At 50.8% G+C, this 24399-nt stretch overlaps 1 protein-coding gene across 2 annotated transcripts; it reads right to left on the reverse strand.

Moving 5' to 3' along the window:
- Positions 1-1963: 1963 nt before the first annotated feature.
- IRX5 (iroquois homeobox 5) lies at positions 1964-23689 on the reverse strand. 2 transcript variants are annotated; one of them, XM_088830192.1, is made up of 4 exons: positions 22973-23689; positions 21504-21909; positions 20575-21354; positions 1964-2043 (listed from the first exon to the last, which is right to left on the reverse strand). In XM_088830192.1, the coding sequence occupies exons 1-4, from the start codon at positions 23219-23221 to the stop codon at positions 1979-1981; spliced, it is 1500 nt and encodes a 499-aa protein (XP_088686318.1). In that variant the 5' UTR covers positions 23222-23689; the 3' UTR covers positions 1964-1978. The 2 variants fall into 2 exon arrangements, with proteins under 2 accessions (XP_088686318.1, XP_055268729.1); XM_055412754.2 differs by lacking the exon at positions 1964-2043 and having other exon boundaries at positions 17728-21354; positions 22973-23682.
- Between the last annotated feature and the right edge of the window lie 710 nt (positions 23690-24399).

Raw genomic sequence — 24399 nt, forward strand, 5'->3', positions numbered from 1 at the left:
GGAGGGCTCAATTGATATATGCTCACCTTCAGCTGAAATATGAACAAGCCCCTCTTCAAAGCCAATGTGGTATTAGGGGCAGGGGGAGGGAGGCAGGATGCAGTGACACTCAGAGCCTCTCTACCTCTATACCCAGAAACCAAACTTAATTGGCACCAATTTTCTACTCAAGGCCCACTGAATTCAAGTGGGTTGAATTCATGTAGATTGCCCTGTTACTAACCCCTCCAACACTATAGAAAGGGGAATAAAAGAAATATTTTTAAGAATCTACGTGTATAGTTAAGGTAATGCTGATTGCTGTAACTTATAAAGACCAAAACTATCTGATGGCTCAAATACAATGGAAGTTTATTTATCCCCAAAGTCAAGTCCAAAATGGATACTCCTAATTGGAGGGGTCTTTCCTCCAAATTGTGATTCAGGAACCCAGATTCAATGCCTCGTGGTCCTTTCTTCTTCAACACTGGTTTCCAAGTTTGCTGTGTTCATCTGCAGGGAGCTGTGGAAGGAGGAAGATGAGGTGGGGAAGGCACATCCATTTCTTAACTGCTGGTGCCTGAAAGTGAATCATATCACTTCCTGTCATTGGTAAGAATGAGTCACATGACCTCACCTAGAAGGAAGGCTGGGAAATGTAGTTCTGGCTGGTGGCTGCTTCCCACTAACAACCTATATTACAGAAGTGAGAGTATGACTCTTTGGTGGACATTTAGTCCTCTGCTACATACTTGAGCCATGAGAAGATGGCTGGGACACAAGAGGAAGAAAAGCAGTTAGAAGGTATGGTTTGAGTTTCAAAGTCTCGCTGTGTCCTTTTGGGTAGGTCACGTTCCCTTTCTGAACCTCAGTTTCTTAATCTGGAAAATGGAGATGGTGTGAAATGGGAAGAGATGATAAGGGTGACCAAGTTATATTCTGTGAAACATTCTACCTGTGCCTACCCACTAAGCTTGGATGTTAGAGTATTTTAGGGAAAATGTGATGCAATTGATGATTTATATGGATTTCAAATTTCACTGAAAAAAGAAAAGGAAAGTACTAGCAATATGGGGTTTGCATTCCTGGATGGTGACAATCAGCCAGCACTGAACGTAGAAAAGGCAGCACTGGGATGCTTAGTTGCCACCACTCTCATATGGCTGGCTTGCCCATCCGTATGGCCTTTCTGGCCATGTCAGCAGGGAAGTTGGAGACTCTTGAGCTGTGCAAGTATCATACCTATTCATAAAGATGATCACACTCAAGCTTCAGGAATGTTTTACTTTTCTGCTTTCCAAAGAACTTAGTCATCACCAAACCTTCACCACAGCTGCAGAATCTTGTACATCATCTTCATTGACTGATAAGCTCTAGAAATTGCATATTAACAATGAAGGCCAACATATATAATTAATTTTAATTGTCAATTTTTTTTTTTATGTTGGCAGAGTATTGTTACTACTACCATAGCACAAACTTTAGGCTCTTGTTCATCTTCCTAAGATAATGAATGGGCATTCCTGGAGAAGGCTTTGTTTCAGAATGCAGAGCCCTGTGAATCCAATAATTTGCTTAGGAAGTTGCCTCCTGCTGAGGCCAGTGCTGGGGAGGCCTACTGACTGACGGCTGTAATTGATGGGCACTGCTGATGATGCCAGGGACATGGCCTTGTGGGGCAGGCTGGTGATCTCCTGCCAAGGTTCACTTAAATATCACTGGGAAGGCAGGAGATGACCAATCACAGATGCCTTTTAATAGTCTGTTGACAGAAGATAAGTTAAGAAATAGAGTTATATAAGACTGCTGGGCAGAGCAGGGCAGCTGTGGGAAAGGAAGGGACAAGGAGGGGAAGAAGGAGAAAGAGGAGGAGGAGAATGTTTCTGAACATATTATTCAGGATAGGCTAAGTTATGCTGTTATAACAAATGACCCCAAATCTCAATGGCTTAAAACAACAAAGGTTTATTTCTTGCTCACGGTGCGTATCCATCAAGGGTCAGCAGGGGTTTCCGCTCCATGTTGTCCTCAGTCTGGGACCCAGGATGATAGAGGCTCCACCATCTGGAACATCATTATGGGAAGGAAAAAGAGAGCGTGGTAAATTGTGCACGATGTTTAAAGACCCACCTGGAAATAACATGTATTTCCTTGGCAGAGGAAGGCATATGCCCTGCCTCTCTCAGAACCAGTGGAGGACAATTCTCCCACATGCCCAGGAGGAGAAAAACTGAGAAGTTTGTGAAACAGCTTTCATATATACCTCTCAGAGGATCCAAGATTCTAGATATGGAAAGGATCTGTATTTATTGGGACAATTTGGGTTGCAAATATAAGGTGAAACTCAGACTACTTAAATGAAAGGAAATTTATTGACTCACAAAACTAAAATTCAGTGGCAGGTCTGTCTGTCTTCAGGCAAAACTTAATCCAAGGGCTCAAAGTCTCTAACATCTGGTCTTTTACCATCTCTTAGCTCTGTTCCTGTCCTTGTAGACTTTGTTTTCAGGTCTTTACAGACCCAAGTTAAAGTTCCATGAGAAAAAAGAGCCTGTACCTCTCTTCAAATTTAGTAAAAATCTGAGGCTTCGATCTCAATCTGGACCACTTTCGGTCATGTGTACATTCCTAAACCAGTCACTGAACCCAGGGGGATGGAATGTTGGGCAGCCTTAAATCATATGTCTAGCCCTAGAATCAAATTTGAATTACGTTCATCAAAAGCATTTAGACCCAGAGGTGAAGACAGATGGTTCCCAAGGGAAATTCAGAATGCTGGACTAGAGTAAGTATCCAAAAATATACACAAATAAAATTATGCATATCCACTACAGGATGTAGAGATGCTCCAAACCAGTGGCTTTCCAAGTGTCGTTTCATGGTTGTTAAGACTACACTGGAGTTCCCGTGCTCTCTAAGCTCCCTTTCAATTAGAGTAATTGTGCACTGTTTGTTAAATATTAGCATTCCATGTAAGATTTCTTTGGAACTAAAAGTGGGATTCTCTGCTTAAAAAAAACAAAAACAAGAGGACTAAACAACACTGGTCTTTGATCCCACCTCCTCATTTTAAAAACGTTGAGACTGAGATTCAGAAAGATTAGTAGATTTCTCTTCGTGTCTCATTGGCCAGAATGGGTCACCTGACTTCCTCATTGCAAGGTAGCTTGGGAAAGTGAGCATCTGGCAAGGGGAATAGGATGATCACAACTGGCCCAGATATAAATGGTCCATCCCTTAGGGCTGGGCACGTTGCCACTCCACACAGGGGTGGGGTTCCTTTAGGAAAAGAGAAGGAAGGAAATGGTTCTCCAGGAGCTGTCAGCCGTGTTGGTGTGAATCTGATTTCATGGAAAGTTTCTTAAGGCTAGGACTGGGTCTTGTGTCTCTGTTTATTCCCCACTGGTTTGTGAAATTGCCTTCAATGATCTCTTTTAATCCTCAAAACAATCCTATGACTTTTAAACTGTCTATCTAGAATGGACCCTTATAATTATGATTGTGCTCCATTTTAGAGAAAGAGAAACCAAACTTCAGAGATGAATTAAGTACCCAAGTTCACCCAAGTAGGTAGTTTTGCTTGCCCCTTGCTTTGCTCCTTTATTGCTGAGGGAAGAGGGAACTTTAAGCACAAATCTTTCACCATCTAGGGGTTGACTGTAGAAAGGTTGGGGGCAGACAGTGAGAACTGGGGCATGACAGAGGGAACAGCATGTGCAAAATCCCAGAGGCAAAATAGTACATAGAAATAACAAATGGTTTTGTAGGTTTAGAGCCTAATAATTAAAGGAATATCATACTTAGGAGTTTAAGCCTTGATGAGGGCAGTAGAGAACTGATAGATATGTTAGGAAGAAGAATGATATCATCACATATCCAATCTATCTTCATGGGCAAAATCAATTTCAGGGAATAGGACTAGATCTGGGAGGCTACTAAGGAGATGAGAGATGACAGTGGCCTGGATTCCGGCATTGGCAACAGGAAGGAAGTGGAGACTCAAGAAAATAATTAAGGACGTTGAATCCACCAAATCTGAATCTAGATTTGGTAAATGGAGATGACAATCTGGAGAAGACAGGAAAAGCTGAGACTGAGTCTCAGGTTTCTAGATGGTGGTGCCATTGGCTAAGGTGGGGCAGCTGGGAGGTGAGGGTGGAGGGCAGGAACCCAGGCATCCTGGCTCCCGAGGCTGCATTGCTCATCATGATGTACTCCGGATGCCCTGTGCTTGTCCCCCTATAGGGCTCAAGACTGGGCCACGGGTATTAAGGGAACCCTGATCAAAGTGAGGAGACCTCTTTCATTGGGTGTGGGTACAAGTCCTCACCCAACCAGTTCCTCACCCTGCAAAGAACACCAGGCATAGGTGAGGGTCACTCACCAGGGGCAGGTAGTGAGCCCCTTCCTCATCCTGCCTGGAGCCCCCACCTTTGCCTCTCCCTTGCACCCAAGGTAAGACACCTGGGCCCTCAGATTTCCTGGTAGAATCTGGCATGCATCTGGTTCCTTTCTCCATCTGTATCCTCAGAGAATTACCTGGATGCTCTAATCCCTATTACCCTGAAGCTCAGACGCTGTACCTGGCATAGTACTGAGGGAAAAAGAACAAAAATCAATGATTTCAACATGATAAATTCATCCTAAAACTTGCATGGAAGCATAAATGCTCCCAAATAGCCAAGTCGAAAAATTTTTAACAAGAAAAGCAAGAAGGAAGGACTTCCCTGATGCTTCCTCCCCAGGAGCACCTCCCCTGGAGAGGGAGTAGTGTGGGGCTGGAACCACTGAGAAAGTCCTGGAAGCCTCTAGAAGAACCGAACACAATCTCTGAAGGGAGAGTGCATTTGAACAGGTGACTGGGTGGTTGCTCTGATGCCAAGGAACCAGGCTTGGGACAAGTGGCTTGGAAAGTGACTGTGTAGCCGGTGTGACCAGAGCACAAGACACCCAGAAAAGGGTCTTGTCACATGGGCGCGTGGGGTCAGACAGATGAAGAGCTTCAAAGACAGAGCAGGGAATTGAGACTTCAATGGGTTGAGATGTCGCTTAGATTTTGTCACTCTCCCACTCTACAACCTTCTGTAGCTCCCCTGGCTACTGTCTCCTGGCTAATAAGGCAAGAGCATGTAGATGCAAAGATGGGAGAGTGCCTGGAGACAGAGAGACCTATTAGGAGGCTGATGTTACAGTCCCAGAGGGAAAGGACAAGGGCTGAAGGGGACAGGAGGAAGGAAGAGCATACTCATCAGGGAGGGGTTTTGTGAGATGCATGCCAACCCCCTCCCCACCATCAGTCTGGCCCTCATCACACTGAGGATCACCGCTTCTCTGTAGCAGCAGATAGCATTTCAAGCTCAGCAGATAGCAGGTAACTTCTTCTACTCACAGTAGAATTGACCCACAAAGTAGCCAGAAAAACAACTACCGCCTAAAACTGTAAAGAACACACAGCAACTCCCTCCTGGATCCATCTAGGCACAAAAAACAAGAGTCAGATATTCCTAGGTTCATATCTCACTTTGACACTGACTCAGGCAAGTAAACCTCAGTGCCCCAGTTTCTTCACCTATAAAATAGGCCTAATAATAATACATACTCCCTAGGTTTGATGAGGCTTTACTGAGCTCATGTATGTAAAACCTTCAGTAGAATAACTAGTATACACTAAGAGCTCAATGAGGTAGCTATTATTATCAATAGCAAAATAATTGTTTAGGTATTATGTTAACCGCTGTTCTATGCAATTGATTAGCAGCTTTTAGCAAAGGAATAGGTGCTGGAATTCTCAAACATCATTTATCTTATCATCAAGGTGGAGACGTGATTAAGAAATGTCAGAAGAGGAAACAAATTCCACTCCATTCAGTTCAGGAAGTTGTGACTTGTCATTCCTAATTATAAAATAATAGAGAGATAGATGGACAGATAGTAAATCATGAAAGCTAAACATTTGAAGTACTGACTACTTCAGTAGTGAGATTGTGTTCCCTATTTGAAGTACTGACTGCTATTTTTTCTATTCTATCTCCCTCCAAAAGTCCCTGCTTTTGTGACAGAAGTCCATGGTGTCACCTCTAGGAGTTTTCATTATTCAGCAATTTTGGAAATGAGTGATTGATGTAATTAAAGTTATTGGTAAAGAGAGACTCAGTTACCACAGAACAGATGAGTCAGCAAAAAGTTTAAGTAATGAAAATGTTCTGAGGAGTGATTCTTAAGCTATTTTTTTTTTAAACTCTAGCCATTTTAACCATTGCTGGTCAGCAAAAAGATGTGAAGTGGTTAAGAACTGAAGAAAACATGCTACCCAATTTTAGAAGTTCTCAGATGAAGTCATTTTCAATCATAGGAAACCATATGTAGTAAGTAATAATGGTAAGTGCTCACATTTCTTGAGAGTTCACCATGGGTTTCAGTGGGCTTTGCATCCATTATCTCATTTAATCCTCATTCTTGAACATTTGGGCTTCCCTGGTAGCTCAGCTGGTAAAGAATCCGCCTGCAATGCAGGAGACCCCAGTTCAATTCCTGGGTCGGGAAGATCCCCTGGAGAAGGGATAGGCTACCCATTATAGTATTCTTGGGCTTCCTTGGTGGCTCAGCTGGTAAAGAATCCACCTGCAATGTGGGAGACCTGGATTTGATCCCTGGATCAGGAAGATCCTCTGGAGAAGGGAACAGCTACCCACTCCAGTATTCTGGCCTGGAGAATTCCAAGGACTGTGTAGTCCATGGGGTCACAGAGTTGGACACAACTGAGTGACTTTCACTTTCACTCTAACATTTAAACAAGCAATGAGGTAGGTACTGTATTATTCTTGTTGTATAGATGCAGATGCTGAATTTCAGAGAGGCTGAGAAACTTTCCCAGGGTTGTATAGCTGACAGAGAGCACAGATGGGAATGGAATCCAAGAAGTCTGGCACCCAGCAGAGTTTACCTTCTCAACCACCACAGATCCTGGGCCTCTCTGTTTAGATTTCTTGATTGTCTAATCTGGTTCTTCAAGATACCCCAGATAATAGAGTACAGTCAAGATTTGAATTTCCATCTGTCTGACTCCACAACAGTTTCAAAATTCATATTTCTATAGGAAATCTAAGTACCCTGGCTTGGGGTGCACTTCTTCATTTTCACTTCCATCGGCATGTATTGAATACCCAGGATGCTCCAGGCTTTGGTCTCTATGTTGGTTCTGCAGAGATGGCTGGGGCAGGAGGGCCTTCAGGAGGGTATGTGATGGTCAATGTGATGGATGGTGAGGCTCAGACCAGTGCTGCGGGTGGGAGAGACAGTTGAATAAGACTCCTCAGAAGGATCCGTAGGACTTGAGGAGTGCATGCATGTGAAGCACGGGGGAAAACAAAGTGCTGGCACATTTCTGAAGTCTTTCCGCTGGGTCACTGGGTGAAGGACGGCAAGAGAAACCAAGATCTGGGGTGAGGCTAGGAATGGGAAGGAGGAGACTTTAGTTTGGGACACTTTTTTTCATCTGTCATTTTATATGGCTTTATTCTTATATATATATACACATATAATTATTTTTATTAACGTATAGTTGATGTACAATATTATATATTATAGATATACAATATAGTATTCACAAATTTTAAAGTTTATTCTCCATTTACAGTTACTATAAGCATATTGGGTATATTGCTCGTGTTGTACAATATATCCGTGTAGCTTATTTTATGCCTACTAGCTTGTATCTGTTACTTCCCTCCTCCTATATTGCTCTTCTCTCTCTCTCCCCACTGGTAACAGCTAGCTTGTTCTCTGTGTCTGTGAGTCTGCTTCTTTTTTGTTATATTCACTAGTTTTTGTATTTTTTAGATTTCACACGCAGGAGACCGGGGTTTGATCTCTGGGTCAGGAAGATCCCTGGAGAAAGAAATGGCAACCCACTCTGGTATTCTTGCCTGGAGAATCCCATGGATAAAGGATCCTGGTGTGCTACAGTCCATAGGGTGGCAAAGAGTCAGACATGACTCCAACACACACGCGCGCACACACACGCACACACACACACAGTGATATCAGACAGTATTTGTCTTTTTCTGTGTCACCGATTTCACTTTCTGGAATAATACCCTCAAAGTCCATCCATGTTGTTGCACATGACAAATTTTCATTCTTCTTTTTAAGGGCTGAATAGTACTCTATCGCATATATAGAAATTAAGGAAACATAGACATTGAGGAAACAATCCCATCTACCATTGCATTGAAAAGAACAAAATAACCTAGTTTGGGACATTTTGAATTTGTGTTACTTGAAGTCCTTCTGGCTGGAGGTATAATTCAGGTAGTGAGATGAGTGCCCTGGAGCAGGGGCAGGGGGTGGCACTGGGAGTAGGCTGGGTGCGCTGCAGCAGCCTTGAGAGGTGTGGCAGAGCTTCTGGGCAGGTTGGGGAGGGCCTGTGCAATAAACAAGCTAGGCTGAAGGTCCTCGCCCAGACAGAAAAGAGAAGAGGGGAAAGGGACAAGGTGTGTGTTTGTGGGGGGGCTTAACTTCCAGTGACATTACAGCTGCAAACCCAACAGCCCTCTACTTGATAGCACTGAACGAAGTTCCCATGTGTCTCTTTGGTTGGCTTTAGGAAGAAGGGGAGAGAGACGGGGACCTCCCATTTGTAAGCACCTGGCAAAGGGGGCACTGAAGGGTCAGGGACCTCTCAAAGGGCAATGCATCCATGTCCTCAAGCTCACCCACCCCTTCCCCAAACTTTGCTCAGAGCTGGAGGCTTTAACCCTCTCTTCTTGCCCTGCAGAAGGAACACAGAAGGACTAGAGTCTTTCATGGTGTCAAAGAGCATATTGGTGTGTAGATCTTAGCCTCTTATCCCTAAAGTGTGCATTCTCAATCACGAAGTTGCCCGACGCTTGGCGACCCCAAGGACTGCAGCCCTCTGGGCTCCCCTGTCCATGGAATTTTCCAGGCAAGAATTCTGGAGTGGGTTGCCATTTCCTCCTCCAGAGAATCTTCCTGACTCTTCTCGAACCCTCGTCTCCTGTGTCTCCTGCATTGGCAGGCAGATTCGTTACCTCTTTGCCACCTGGGAAGTTCTTAAACACCCCCCCCCTCAAAATGACCTACAATAAAAGAGACTCAGGCCCTGCAGAACCAGTGGAATGGAAGGAACAAAAGCTTAGCAGGTTTCTAACGATCTTCCCATCTCAGTCCTGCTCCTGCAGAAGCACGCCTGGAGATAAGGATTACAGTGCATGCTCAGTCACTTCAGTCGTGTCCAACTCTTTGTGATCTCTTATGGGCCGTGGCCCTCCAGGCTCCTCTGTCCATGGGATTCTCCAGGCAAGAATACTGGAGTTGGTTGCTGTGCCCTCCTCCAGGGATATTCCTGACCCAGGGATCGAACCTGCATCTCTTACATTGCAGGTGAATTCTTTACCCCCTGAACCACCTGGGAAGCCATAAGGGTTACAGTGCAGGGGATTAATTAGGAAAGAGCATGGGGGATAGGGTGCGGACAGGAAGCAGGCATCTCTGACTGCTCTGTCACCAACCAGTTGCATGATCTTGAGCAAATGGTTTTACCTCTCAGGGCCTGAGTTTCCATTTCTATAAAATGATCAGTTACTATTTTTCAAAGTGTAGTAAGCACATCTCTGGCGGGGGGAGCGGGGAGGAGGAGACACACAATCATGGGCAAAGCAGAAGCACTGGGGTCGGGGGAAATCTCTAGAACAACCAGAGACCCTAAGAGATGCCAGTTGCCTTCAAAGCCCAGGCAGCCAAGAACTTCACTAAGTTAATTAGTTTTGCAATCATTGTCTTCCACTGATGACAAGTGATACTAGCTTTTCAGCAACTGTGATGGTATAAACATTCCTTTCAATATAAGGAAATGGTGACAAAATTCGAAGGAAATTATTCTGTAAATAGTAGTTTCAAGAGTCAGGGTGATGACAAGTATTGGGTGGGTGGGGCTCAAATGAGTAAGTTTCAGGGAACACTGAGCAAGGTAAGGGTTCTTTCCTTGCAATTTTGAGTCCTACGGAGTCTTCTCAGACATTTTCTAGAAATTGTCAGGCATTTACCAGGTTCAAAGAAAAAATTTAAAAGAAGGTAGGAAAGAAAAAACAAATCTGGAGAGAAAAAATAATCTCCACCAACCAAAATAAACCAGGCCAACGATTTCTACCACATTCTTCATGAGAGTAAAGAGGTGGTGTTTATTCCAAACGAGCCCTTTTCTCCAAGTCACCACTCATCCACTCTTTTATGTGATCCAAGAGTCAGTCCTCAACTAGCCATGGAGAACTTTGCACGTATGAATGTTTAGAATAAGGGCCACCTATTACCACAGGGTTTAGATTTAGATGCTGGATACAAATAGAAGGCAAACAAAACCAACCAATCAACCAACCAACAACAAAAAAAACTTGTGGTTTAGATCTAAAAAAAAAGTCTCAGAAATGACAACTGTGTGGTAAGTCTGATGTCAAACTGTGTTAGCTGGGAAGGTGTCTGGTATGTTCTGGAACTGTGAGGGTATTTGGAATCTAGGGCTAACAGATGTCTCACTCTGCTCGAAAGATGTTGAGATGATGTTTCTAAGGGCCTGTGGGTTCCCCTGGGGACAAAGCCACTAATAGTTTTTACAGGAAAAAAAAAAAATCCCCGAGCTGATGACCATATATAAAACACAAGGACTCAAGAAAAGGATTGAGGGGTTGGAGGAAGCAAAAACAGTCAAACTGAGACATCAAAAAAAAAAAAAAAAGAAGATGGAGAAGGAAATGGCAACCCACTCCAGTATTCTTGCCTGAAAAATCCCATGGACAGAGGAGCCTGGCGGCCTACAGTCCATGAGGTCACAAAAAAGTTGGACACGACTTAGTAACTAATTGACAACAAGAACAAATTATTTTTAAGTTTTAAAAAGAAAGAGGAAATGCAAAATAAATGCATGAAAGACTCATGATTGAAGTCCTTGTCCCCAACTCACATCTGTTTGCTAGAAGTTGCTCTGTAAAGTGATGGGCGAAGGCACATCCATTTGCCGCTTGCATTCTGTGAGATTATTGTGGGCGGGCAGGCAGTTACTTCCAACAGGAGAAATGAGCAAATCTTTTCAGATGGCAATTATTTAGGGAAGTAAACACTCCCTGGCAGGAGCAGCGGTCCTAGCCCTTCCTTGCTGGTGAGTGTCTGGGGGAGATGACACACTCCTAGCTTTTCCCTCATCTGTACTTCACACACGGAGTCCTGAGGAGGCAGCCCGTCCCCAGCAGCGTTGGAGGAGGGCTAAGATGTTTCCTGGCCCAGCCTAAAAATATCTCCCTTGACAGCCTGTCACAGTGTCTGAGATTCCACCATTATAAATTCATTCCTCTCTGTTAAGGCATTTTGTTTCCAGGAGTTCTCGGTTAAAATACAGATATCGGCAAGATCTTAGCTTGGCTGAGACAGAGAGAGCGCCGAACACAGCCTAGGAGTTGGGAGACTCGGGTTTCCATTTGGTTCTGCCTATAGACTCTGTGGGGCTTCCCAGGTGGCGCTAGTGGTAAAGATCCTGCTGCCAATGCAAGAGATATAAGAGACGAGGGTTTGATCCCTGGGGTTGCGAAGATCCCCTGGAGGAGGGCAAGGCAACCCACTCCAGTATTCTTGCCTGGAGAATCCCATGGACAGAAGGGCCTGGAGGGCTCACCATAGGATCACAAAGAGTTGGACACGACTGAAGCGACTTAGCACACATGCATGCATAAACTCTCTATGTGAGCTTGGGCAAGTCATTTTCACTTCCTAAAGCTCAGTTTCTCCACTGATTTTTTTTTTAAAAGGGGAAAAAAAGACAGGAATAAAAAGGGAACTGAACTAGAAAGTTCTGAGATCTCCGGTTTCAGGAGGTACGATCTGTTCACTTCAGGGTTTGGCCCGGACACCAAGTCCTTTGCCACTGCATTGCCAGCATGTTAACAGCAACTCCTTTGGGCCAAAGGACTTGGGTATCAGGTCAAGGGAGCATCTTCATCTTACTACCCCTTCTCTGAAAAAAAACAAATCCCTGCTCCTCCCTTACTGTTGGCCATCTCAGCAAATGGCAACTCCATGCCTCTGGGTTTTCAGGTTCAAATTCTTGAAGGCACCCACAATTTCATTTCTTTTGTTCCCAAGAGTGTTTATAGATCCAACCCACCAGCAAAATTTGTTGACCCTACCTTCAAAATATCGCCCAGACCTGACTGCTTCTTCCCTCTTCCCTGGCTACCATGCTGGCCCAAGACTGAATTCCATCACCTGCCCCCAAAATTCTCCATCAGCTTCTTAACTGGTCCCTGTGTCTACTCTCCCCCTTCCAGAGTCTCAGCTCCTCATACCTGGGGATGCCTTTAAAACATAACTTAGATCCTGTCTCTCCCCTGAAAACCTTCCCTCCCTCACTTCCTCCCTCTCTATCATCATAAAATCCAAAGATCTCACATGGACCGATGAGGCCCCATATAATGTGAACCTTGCTTTGCCTTGGTCTAATTCCCTCCCTCAAAAATCTTGCGTTGCTCAAACTTGCTCCTACCTCAGGATCTTTGCATCTGCTATGCCTTCTGCCTGGAACTCTCTCCCTCTGATTATCTGCCTGTCCTTTTCAGGTGGTTCAGTGGTAAAGAATCCACCTGCCAACGCAAGAGATTTAGGAGACTTGAGTTTGATCCCTGGATCGGGAAGATCCCCTGGAGGAGGAAATGGCAACCCATTCCAGTATTCTTGCTTGGGAAATCCCATAGATAGAGGAGCCTGGCAGGCCTCAGTCCATGGGGTCACAAAGAGTCAGACACGATTGAATGAAAATGCTTGCAGACGCACCTATCCCCCCAACTTTTCCGCTCAAATGCCCCCTCCCAGGCGATGCTTCCCAGCCTGCCTTGCCTTAATTTTTTTTTTCCTAATGCTCATCACCTGGAGATGGTGATTAGCCACTATCACACTTATTTGTTTACTTTCTGTCCTTCCCTCTAAAATGTAAGCTCCAGGAGGGCAGGGACTTTGCTTTGTTGCTCGCTGCATCATCAGCACTTTGAACAATGTATCTGGCACATTATAGATGCTCAATTAATGTATGTTGGAGAGAGAGAAGATATGGTTAAGTGGAGCTGCACTAATATGGAGGCCAGCCTAAGCTTTCCACTGGATTGGTCACTGCCAAGGGCTTCCCCATGCTCTGCTTCAGCAGGGCAGCAAGTCCTGGGGAGACAAAGGTATAGCCTGTTGTTGGGAGATGTGGGTGGCGCGCTGTGGGGGGTACAGGTAGGTAGGGGAGGCAAAGACTCCAAGCTGAGTTTATAAGTTTATGGGCTGCAGGTTTTTGATTCAGACTAGGGGAAGTAGCTCAGAGGCCCTCAGGACACACTCCAAAAGACAGGAGCCTGTAGAGAAAGGGTGGGTTCTGTGTGAATGAGAACAGCCGTGAACTGTCCTGTGGGCTAACCGGAAATTCAGTTCTGCCCCTGGAGGGGATACCAAGCCAGGTCTAGTCAGCTCCCAAAGGTCAGAGCTGCCTTCCCAGGCTCCCCACTGCCCCCCTTAATCAAGTTCCAGAGAGTAATATACAGATTCCAGGGAGACAGGAAAGGGAAGAGTCCTACAGGACATCAGCCATGCTGGCAGGATTTTCCCCAAGTCAGAACCCAAAGCCTCAAGTCTTCCTCCCTTCCTCCTCCACCCTCAGGTCTCAGCTAGCATCTTCAGCGAAGTGAGGTCTTAAAAGAGTATGACCATAATAACGATATCAAAGGATGACCACATGCCACCCATTAGAATCCTCACAAAACAGGTGGTACATGCCATTGTACAGAAGGGGACACTGAGGTTCAGAGAGGTTATGTGATCTGCCCAGGGACACACAGCTTATTAAATTGCAGAGGTAGGATTGAGTCACCAAGGCCAAAGGGCCCAACCAGTAAGCTATAATGCCTCTGGACAACAGCCTACATCTCCAGCCTACATGCTGCCTGGGATGCCCTGGTCACACTCAAGTCCGGGTTTCTAGAACACTGGAGCGGGGCTGTCCACCCCTGAACCTGCTGCCACAGGAGTCCCTCCCGCCCCCCCCCATCCCCCACCCCACACTAGAGCCGACAACCTGCTGGGATGGTGGAATGGCTGGAGCCCATACCCCAAATATAAGGATAGTCAGCAAAAGGTGGCTAAGGAAAGGAAAGCACCCAGCATCACTGCGTCTGTCTCCTTAACCCTCGGAGAAGTTCGTTACCCGATTTTGATCCTCGGTGTTTCTGAGGATGGATGCAAATGGAAATCCTTGAAGACGCTGAATCCACCGAGGTGGAACCCCAGCTGTGTGGAGCGCCTCCGACAGGCCGCTGGTGCGCACCGGAGCTCTCCAGCCCTTGTTTGATGAGCAGTGGCCAATAAATTCATTAATCATCATTTTATGCCTCATCAAACCCCCTCCAAGCCCCTCCATGGGAGTTACACAAATTAGCCCCTGAAAAGACAGTAATTTCAGTTTAGCGAGGTAAGTGCTTTCTGATGGGCTCCGCGCACAGAGCTCTCCTGACAAGCCAATCCATCAGCGCACTGGGAATGGGGCGCGGCCGGGCCGCCCGGGCCAGCCGGCCCTCACCAGGCCCAGCCCTGCCCAGCCTAGCTTGCGACGGCTACCTGGCGAGTGTCTCGGCCTAGGGCGCCCCCTTTCCCCAGCTCTTTTGCACCCACCCTCCGCAGTCCGTCTCAGCCGCCCTTTTGCCCTCACCCACCCCTACCTGCTCCCCAACCCTTCTAAACAGAAAAGAAACTGTTGGAAACACCGAGGATCAAAATCGGGTAACGAACTTCTCCCAGGGTTAAGGAGACAGACGCACTGGTGCGGAAGTTCTGAACCCCCGCCCAGGGGAGGGGAGAACCAGGTAGCCCTTTCCCCTCATACAGTCTGGATGTCGGGGTTCTGCGACCCTTTGAAACCATGGAAGGGTTATGTGTATTGCGGGCATACTTTATTGGGGAGAGGGTGTGTCCATGCCAGTCCTGAAAGAAATCCGCGGATCAAAGAGAGCCGTCTGGGAACAGAGAAGAGGTTCTCCGCGCCTGAAGGGCGGCTCCACGGGACCCTGGTGACTAGAGGTGGGGGACACGCCTGGCCTTTTTCGTGCCCCTAGCCACATGGGGTGAAAGACGACGCCTGGGGAGGGGAGCAGGAAAGGATTTTTCCATCGAATGGGCCTGGCCAGTAGGACTCCAGTATAGGGAGTTGGGAATGAAAGGAGAGGGGAATAAACCGCAGAACATTGTGGCGAATGGTTGGGTATTTGCAAGCGCGAAGCCAAAGCCGCACCTTCTCACTTTCCCGTCCTGGTGCAACGAAGGTAGCAAGCCCATCCTACCAGGCGGGTAGAGGAGATGGAAGAGGAGCCGCGGTCCTAGCCGAACCGATTGACCAGCGCGCACGGCCGCGGAGAGCTCGAGCGCCCGGCGACGCGCCCCTCCTTCATCAGCTTCCCCTCCACGCGGCGCTGCCTCGGAAAATAAGTTAGCAAACGGGGAGCCGTTTATCTCTTTTATCTTGGGGCCTGATCCAATTAAATAAGTGCACATTTACATTTGCATCCATCAGGCGGGAGCGCTGAGAGCCCGGGGTTTGCTCGGAGCAAATAAAAGCAGATTTCACTGGGAAAAGTGGCGTCTGGGAGCGCCGGGCTCCTCCGGGCGCCGGAAACGAGCGCGGCCCGGAGGGTGGCCTTAGGGACCTAGGGTTGGGGCTTGAGGCCGACTGGAGGCCAGAGATCCCCAACGGCCCGGAGGGGCCCCGGCCAGGGCTAGGTGTGCAGCCCGGAGCTGCCTCCTGGCCCCCGAGGCGATCGTGTTAGGCCACAACCTGGGCCCCACCTGGTGCCTGGGACCCAAGGCGCATTTAGAGCGAAAACGAAAAGGAGAACCGCTCCGGCCTGTTCCAAAAGGGAGACCCGCGGGGTGGGTCTACGGACAGTCCGCCAGCTTTGGCCAGTTTAGGGGAATGAGCAGGGGGCAAGATCCGGGTCCGGCCGATTTCCCTCCTATTCGGCGGCCGAGAGGCAAAGGAATGCGAACAGCCAAACAGAGGGAGCGCCTCCCGCTGTCCCCCAACGTCCTGGCCCGAGGGGAGATCGGGGACACCTTCAGGAGGGGTAGAGGGCATGTCCTGGTGAGCACCTCAAGCTTTGCCACGCCGATCTCATTAAAGATGCGCTCTAAACCTTGTTTGAGGAATTCGAGGGTAGTTTTATTTTTTCCTTTCCTAAAGATGTCTAACCCACAGGTCAAAAGATAGAAATGATCTTTGGGGGCCGCGGCTTCGTGGTAGACCCCGCGACATGCCAAACCACAAATAAAAAACTGTGTGGGGGCCCAGAGGCCGGGCGTGGGAAGGCCCGCTGAAACGGAATGCGTGCCCCTAAAGCCAAGCGGGAGCACCCGAAATGCCCGGGCTGCGCGCGGCGGCGGCCCCCACCGGCAGGCTGCTCCGGCCGCCCGCAGATTGCTCAACTGCCTGCCGCTGGTTTGTAAAGACTGTGCCCCAGCCATGGCAGGCATCTGCAGGGTTAATCCTCTTTTGGTCGCAGGCCCTACTTCCCGAATCCCCAGTGTTAACTGGGTTCTGGGTCCCAGGCCGAAGCGAGTGGGGTGGCGGGGCAGTTTACATTTGACCCTCTTGGGGTCCAGAGCTAAGGACCCCGCGGAAGGGGGTTGGGGAGGGGGCACGGCCGGGTGTCGCCTAACTCCTCCTCTCTGCGAGCCGCAGGGCGCCCGGGGACCAGTAGGCGGCGCCCTTCCTGAACTGCATCCGCCTGCGTCTCCCTCTTGGGAGCGCAAGCACATTCCTTTCACTTTGGGCGCTTTGCAAGGGCGTTATTTTGTGTCTCTGCCCGGGGTTGGCAGCTTGCGAAGCGGAACAGGTGGGCTGGTAGGCACCACCCGTTCTGAAAGCGCACGCACGACCACCTTACCCCAGCCCCTCAATCTTCCAGGTTCCAAGACCTGCGTGCATCTCGGAGGGAAATGAGAGGACCCCGAGGGGTCTGCAACCAGGAGGCCTCGATGAAGTCTCCTCACCCAGGCCTAAGAACAACAGTTCGGGCACTGGCTCCCGGATCCGAGGAGTGGGGAGGAAAAAGGGCCCTTTTTGCAGCCTCAGCCTCTCTGAGCCCTCGGGGACTGACTGGGCTGTTGGCTTCTCACCCCAAATCCCAGAAGCTGATTCTGCCGCGCACAGAGGGGAAAAGGGAAGAAACCCAGCGGGTCTCCGGTTTGGAGCTGCCCGGTGCGGGTGGCGGGGGCTGACTTCAGGGACCCCACTCAGTGATCCCGCGGCCTCTGTTGCTGGACTCAGCAACTCTTTTGCGAGATTCAGAGACTCCTAGTCACCCTTAGTGCCAGGCTAGCCTCTGTTTGGGTACTGGAACCAGCGCAGCCAAGCGCCAGGTGACAAATGCCGCGCAACCCCAGCACCGAGGTGTTTTAGGCGCTGCTTCGCATCGCGTAATTTACACGCCCCAGTTCAAGTGTGCGAACAAACCCCTGGCACAGCCGGAAGGTTTCCCCCCTCGCCCTCCCCGCCCCACCGCCCCACCGCCCCTTGCAAAGAGCATCGCCTTCGACACGGCCCAAGATGCGGCCAAACAGAGGCTCAGAGGCTCTAGAAGGGACTTGGAACCTTACAGACAAGCCTCTATTTCTGGGATTAAACGCGGGAGACATGTCTTAACCGCACATACCTCGATCCGCCCGGCAGGCCGCCCCCAAACTGAAAAGTCTCTACACACCAGAAAAACCACTGGCCAGCGAACCCCAGCTCTGCAAAGGAGAAAACCCTAAACTTAATTTGGGGCTTGTCCTTAGGGCGAAGTACGCAAAGAAAACTCTAGAGGCCAAGAGTAGGAGGGATGCGAGCAGGGGACAGCGAATTTGGGCATCAGCCTTCCAACCTCTGGCGGTTTCGCTGCCCAGCTGGAGGCGCTTCCCGCAGCCCCTCGGTGGGGAGAAATGCCGCGGGCTTCCCGGTGCGCGGCTCCAGTTCCCAGGCAGCCCCCGCGGGCATTCGGCTCCCAGCCCCGAGCCTCGGCAATCAGACCCGGGAGGCCCGCGCCTCGCCATTTGCATATTCCCGGGAACTCAAGGAGGCCTGTAATTTTCTTTTTAAAATCGTTGGGCAGGGTTTAGGGCCAGTGTTTCCAAATCCCGCAGAGTTGATGTCGTCCTTAAACTCTCTCTTAAGAGAAGGGGACTGGCCTATTCTTCTGACTTTTTTAGAAGAGAAGGTGATTCCTGGGGTTGCATATTCAACAGGGGGGGGAAAGCTGACTGTGAACCGAGCTGTGTGTGCGGGGGGCGGTTGTGGATGGAGGGGATTGGAGCGCGGGGGGTAGGGCAAGTCATCTCTGGAATTCAATTGTTTAAAAAAATCATTTATAATTAAAAGGTCAAAGTAAAATACGATCGTCTCATGCATATTTAATCATTCACACTTCCAACTTTGAAACCATTTCGCTTGCATGAATTTTCTAATTTAAACTCTGAAGTCGACTGCTGTTCGCCAAAACATCTGGACAATGCTGCTTTCAAACTTGTTCAAATTCGAATAAGCTAAAGGATCCCCGTTGCACGTTTAAAGGAAAAAGAAAAAGTAGCAAAAGTAAAAACTCCGGTGAAAGTTTGGGCGGTGTTTAAAAAACCAACTAGGGTTAAAGTAGTCTTGAGTAGAAATGCAAATATGTGCATTTTGATTTAGTCTAATTAAACCAGTGTTATGTGCAAACACATTCTCTCTACACTCAGGCTTGGGTTTAATAGAGCAAATTAATTTCCCTCGCTGGCGTATGTTTTTGCTCTAAAGCCTCCCCTTCCCCGACCAGTGAAAATTTCCCACGAAATCCCACACGTCCGCGGTTCTCCATCTCCAGCGCAAAATGGAGACTGGAGCGCCGACAGTGCCAGCGGGCCTCGGGGGCAGGGCGGTATCTCTTTCTCGTTTGCGATTGAGACCCGACCTGACTTCATTTTGAGATGAAATGTGCGGGATTAAACGGAGAAAATAAAACCTCAGAAATACTTTTGCAGCTACTCGGGACTCTTGAATCTGCGATGGGAGACGTGCTAAGGTGACGACAAGCCTGATCAAGTCCACAATGGCCTCAAATGTCCTTTAACTGCTGAATGCCTCTTGTCCAAAAAGGGGTCCGTGGGGTGGGGCGGGGGGCTCTTCTGGTCCATCCGGGGCTCCCCTTGCTTCCCCCAAGCGCCTGTGGTGCTCCCTCCCCCCACTTCCGCCCCCTCTATCGCCAATCTTCGACTCCGCAAAGTGCAGGCTTGTAATTCAGGACAAGTGTGACACCTACCTGTGAAAGGGGGGAACCGTCCCGTCGCTGGTCCCGCGGCCCCAGCCCCGCGGCTGCGCGGGGAATCTACCCGGCCGCCTACCCCCCGCACGGTCGCGGATGGAACATTTACTAATTTAATCAAATCCAGCGAAGAAATCAATGCCCAATTTTGAAGGGGCAGAGACGACAGTGACTTGGGAAAGCCTTCTCCTTGGCATCCCCCAACTGCTTCCCGCCCGCATTAGCCCAGAGCACCTTTGAAATAGTAATAAGGGCTAAATCCGGCATAAAATCGAACTCATTAGCAAAGTTCACCAGCTGATTGCTTTGCATAAAACACGACACTGATTGGAAGTAATTAGGTTAAGCGTTGGAGCTCGGGTGGTGCGTGTCTCTAACTGGCTTTGCCATCCCTTCTCCCTTCTGGGCACACACTTGGGTCTCTCTCGTCCCTCCTCCAGGGTCCAATCACCCCCCACAGCAGCCCGCATCAGTGATCCAAATTTGCATTCCGGGCAGGGCCAGGTTCCCTGGAGCTCGAAGCCTAATTACGGTTTCCCGCTGGCAAACTGGGTTCGGTGGAACCTTTCATTCCCCACTTCGAAAAAAAGTTGCAGTTTGCACCTTTTGTCCAGGGCGATGGACAGTTTATTGAGGCTTCTAACAAGTAATGAGTGGCTCTGATTATGTTAAAATCTCTTTTAATTAAATATTTTGCATTTTACAAAGGCGGCTGCAGTTTCTTTTACTTTTCAAATCTAAGAGTATATAACCTGTTTCCTTTCTGTAATAATACTTTAGCTCATACCCAGAAAAAATCAATAGGTGTAAAAAAATTAAATTAAACTTGTATTTTTAAACTATGAAACAGTTTTGGGGGAAACACAAATGTATATATTTATATTACAAAAAAACATTAAATGCCTGTACAGGTGTCTTAATTTCATAATTTACTTCAAAGATATTGAATTATCAATTTAAATACAAAAATGCTACATTAAATATACAGAATAAGATTTAATACAAATCCTTTTTTAAATTTTTCTTTTCAGTTGGTTAAGACATTTCTGGGGGTGTGTGGAGATGTTTACATGTTTATATCATCCATCTCCATGTACTATAAACTTTTTAGTAGGAGGGGTAGTTTTGCTTTTCTCTCATGTTGATGGAAAAATAACTGCCAAGGCCATGTTTTCTTTTTTTTAATAAATTAGGAAAGTCCGGGACCGACGCAGCCCGCGTTAAATGTCGGACATACCTTTCTTCAATTCATAGGGAGAGTCTTTGCACAGGTCTAGCTGGGACTGGCTCCGCAACATTTTCGGGTCTTTAGCCAAAGCGTCCGCTCGGTTCAACACGGTCTGGTTTAATCCATTGAAATGCGAGCCCGGACCCGTGGTGGGGCCTGGCCCGGGCCCCGGGTGGCCGTGAAGGTGTCCGAAGGAGCCATAGTTCGTGTAGCCAGGATAGAAGGGCGCCGTGTAGTAGAGAGGCCGGGACAGCACCGTCCCGCCTGGGAAGGGACACTGCGCAGAGGGCGAGCGCGATGGCGCCGGGGCTGGCGACGCGCGGCTGCCTCCTAGGGCTTGCCCGGCTACAGGCCCGGGGCACGGTGGGCACGGAGAGCCCTCGCTCCCGCCGCCCCCGTCCTTGACCTTGTCCGAGGATGTGGCGATCTCCGCCAGAGACCACAGTTTGGGCTTGGCGAGCACCGCCTGCGGCGGCGGCGGCGGCGCCGACTGTATGACCGAGGGCCCTCCGGGACCGGGGGGCAGCTCTCCCGCGGCTGGGTGCGGGCCCGGGGCCGGCGCGCCGGAGGGGTAATGAGGGGCTGGGTCCTCGGCCAGCCGCGCTGCCGCGGGCCCGGCCGGGGAGGGCCCGCCGGCGCGGGGGGGCCCGGGCAGCGCGTCGAGGCGGCCCTCGGATGGCGGCTCCTTAAAATCCGAGTCGCTGAGGCTGCCCTCGGTCTCCTTGCCGGCAGGGGTGGGCGGCCCCTGCAGCCGTTCGCAGCCCGAAACCGCCTTTTGCTCTGCTCCTCCTGCGGGTGAAACGCAGGCGGTCAGAGGCTCGGAGGCCACAGGTCCCCACCCGCAAAGGCAAAAAGCCCTGTCCCCAACCGCCAGGCCTTGGGCGGCCCCTCTCCAGGCCCCTCTCTGGCTCCACACACCCTTCCCCGCGTCCACCAACCTGCTTCGGGGCCCTCGGGGTCGCCCTTGTCCTCGGGCTTCTGGGGCTCATCCTCGTCGTTCTTCTCCAGATCAATGTTCTCCTCCTCCTCCTCGTCCTCGCTGCGGTTCCGCGGCGTCCACGTCATCTTGTTCTCCTTCTTGAGGCGCCGGCGCGCGTTGGCGAACCAGGTGGACACCTGGGTGAGGGTCATCTTGGTGATGATGGCCAGCATGATCTTCTCGCCCTTGGTGGGGTAGGGGTTCTTGCGGTGCTCGTTGAGCCAGGCCTTGAGCGTAGCGGTGGCGTCTCGCGTGGCGTTCTTCCGGTATGCGGGGTCCCCGTACGGGTACGAGCCCAGGGGCGCCGCGTACGGGTGGTACCCCAAGGAACCTGCCATGCCCGGTGTATGGTCGTAGGGAGAGCCCTGCAGGGAACGGGCAGAGAGAACGTGAGTGGGCCGTGGTCCCCAGTTGCCATCTGGGCGACCGAAGCACACTTCCCCTGCGCCCAGGGGTCTTCGGGCAGCGAGGCCCGCACTCAGGCTTCCCCTGGGGTAGGGCTGGAGGGCTCAGACCCTGGGGCAACCCCTCTTTCTCCTTAGAAGGAAGCGGAGGCCGCCAATCCCTGAGTCCTTGGAGGCGCTTGGAGGAGTCCTGGCATCCCCGGCACCTGGTAGGCCCCCCTCTGGCTGGGCATGTCCTCCCCCGCGTGAGCAGATCCGGCCACCGAGGCCAGGCCCCTCTACCCAGAGAGAGGCCCGGGCAGCGGCGGCGACTCTGCTCTCTGCGCCCGAGTGGCTGCGCAGTAGAAACAAGGGTAGTGAGTAAAGGAAGTCAAGGAATTTTTTTCCCCCACAGAGAAACGCAAAAGAAGAGCCAAGGCTTGTCCCTGCACTCCCACCCCTCCAAAATTGTTACCCCAAACCGAAGCTACGGCGCTTTTCCAGAAAGTGCACCCGGCCGAAAAATCCCGGATGCACCGCAGCTCGCCCGACTTTTCAGAAATTTAATACCTCCAAATCGGATTGCGAAGATAGGATTACGGATTTGCAACATTTTGGAGGACTAATTAAAGGCGAGGCCAAACACATTTACACAGACCGAGCACGCTTCTGTTCAGATTTCGGATCTATTTCTTAGGAACTACTTTTCTCCAAATAGCCAAACCCCGCAAAATGAAATAGAGTAAAATGTGCAGGACGGCCTAGAGCTCACGTTTGAACCAAATGTTGCTCTTTGAAGCGACTCCCCCCCAAAAAAACCCCTTCCGGCAAGTTAGCGATCCGAGCAAGACGCGGCTCTCCTCTTCGTGCAACTCCTGAGCCCGAGACCCGGGCGAAGCCGAGGGAGACAATCGCCCAAGTTCGCAGGGGCCGCGAGGCTCGGTGGGACGGTCCGCGGTGAAGCCGAGGCCCGAGTCCCCCGCAGCCCCCGCCCGCCCCGCGCGGCCCCAGCTGCCCTCGCCCGCCCAGGCTCCCGCTCACTTACCACGTACGAAGAGAAGGCGGCGGCAGCTGCCGCTGCGGGGTCGGCGCCGTACTGGAGGTGCGAGTTGTAGCCCGGCGAGGGCGCCGTGAAGGCGGTGGAGCCGGCGTAGGGCGAGAACGCGGAGCCCGACGACGAGCGGCCGAGCTCATCCGTGCGGGGCCCCGAGATGACGCTGGTGCTGTACGCCGGGCAAGAGTAGAGCGCCAGCGAGGCGGACGGCTGGTACAAGTAGCCCTGCGGGTAGGACATGGCCACACACGGGCATGGGGCGCTCCGCGCCGCGGCCGCCAACGAGCCGGGCGGCGCCCTGCGAGGGCGAGCGGGCGGGCACCTGGTCTCCGGCTGCCCCCGGCCGCCGCTCCTCGGGCCCCGGCTCCCGGGCTCCGGCCCGCGGCGCCTCCTCGCTGGCTTCCCGCGCGCCTCCGGCTGCGACCGATGAGCCCGCTCCTCTGCTCGCCTCGCTCGCTCCGGCAGGGTTTCCCCCCCTCCCTTGTTGCTTTCTCTTTTTCCCCCTCGCTCTTTGCACTGGGGGGCTTCGCTTTTGGCTTCGCAAAGGTCCTGCCAAGATGCTAAGTTGGAAATTGAGGATTCTGACGCCTTGTGCGCGCCTGAAGCTCCTCCTTCCCGGGGTGTAGTCGGTGGGAGGACTGGCAGGAGCCTCTGGGCGGCCGCAGCCAACCCGGCCGCCAGGCGCTCCTCGTCCTCTCCCTCTTCCTCCCGGCTCCCTCTCCCGCTCGCTGCCGCTCCCCTCGCCCCTCCCTAGCGCCCGCCTCTCCTCCGCGGCCCTCCTCTCCCCCCTCCTCTTATTCCCCCCCCCCCATCGGTCTCTCCCTCTCTCTCAGACTCTCGAGCGCCGGCCCCAGGATGACAATCACATCCCAGGCGCGACGATTTCTTCCAACTTTCCTCCCCTGCTAAGTCGGGGAGGCGGAGCGGCGGTTCCGACACAAGCGGGGCCCTGGTGGCCGGTCCGCCGTCCCGAAGCACAAAGGGAATGAGGCCGCGGACCGCGCGCCAGCGAACGCTCTGCTTTTTCTACGCCACAGTAAATCGCGGAGTTAGCGGATTTCTTGTTCGCGAGGAGGCTGGGCTCCAAAGCGAATCGCCGTCTACCCTCCCCTGGCTTCTCCCCCTTGTTAAAGGACCCACAAGAGAGCTGGAGACCAGGAATGAAGGCCCCATGAATGGAGGGGGAGCCTGATGGATGCCCGCGTTCAGGGCGCTGCGAGTCCGGGGTGACTGTCCTTCTCCACCAGCAGCAGCAGGTGGGCGAGAGGCAGGCCTTGGACATCTGCACATCTCCGGTTCAGCCTCCCTTCCACCAACTCCCCGCCAGACGGCGAGGGAGGAGACACCGGGGACCCAGTACTACGGGGGGAATCTTTCTCTAGAGAGGTTGTGGGCAAGAGCTGCCAGACGGAGGAGAA

Source organism: Moschus berezovskii, chromosome 22 (assembly GCF_049115385.1).
Source record: "Moschus berezovskii isolate FMDL1 chromosome 22, NW_MosBer_1.0, whole genome shotgun sequence".
Lineage (NCBI taxonomy): Eukaryota > Metazoa > Chordata > Mammalia > Artiodactyla > Moschidae > Moschus > Moschus berezovskii.

What these genes read in the sequence shown, in the direction of transcription:
- IRX5 (XM_088830192.1), bottom strand. Translation starts at nt 23,221, where the DNA reads ATGTCCTACCCGCAGGGCTACTTGTACCAGCCGTCCGCCTCGCTGGCG. An exon ending in CCGCCTTCTCTTCGTACGTG is followed by an intron (nt 21,910 to 22,972) that starts GTAAGTGAGCGG and finishes CGTTCCCTGCAG; the next exon opens with GGCTCTCCCTACGACCATAC. An exon ending in CCCCGAGGGCCCCGAAGCAG is followed by an intron (nt 21,355 to 21,503) that starts GTTGGTGGACGC and finishes TTTCACCCGCAG; the next exon opens with GAGGAGCAGAGCAAAAGGCG.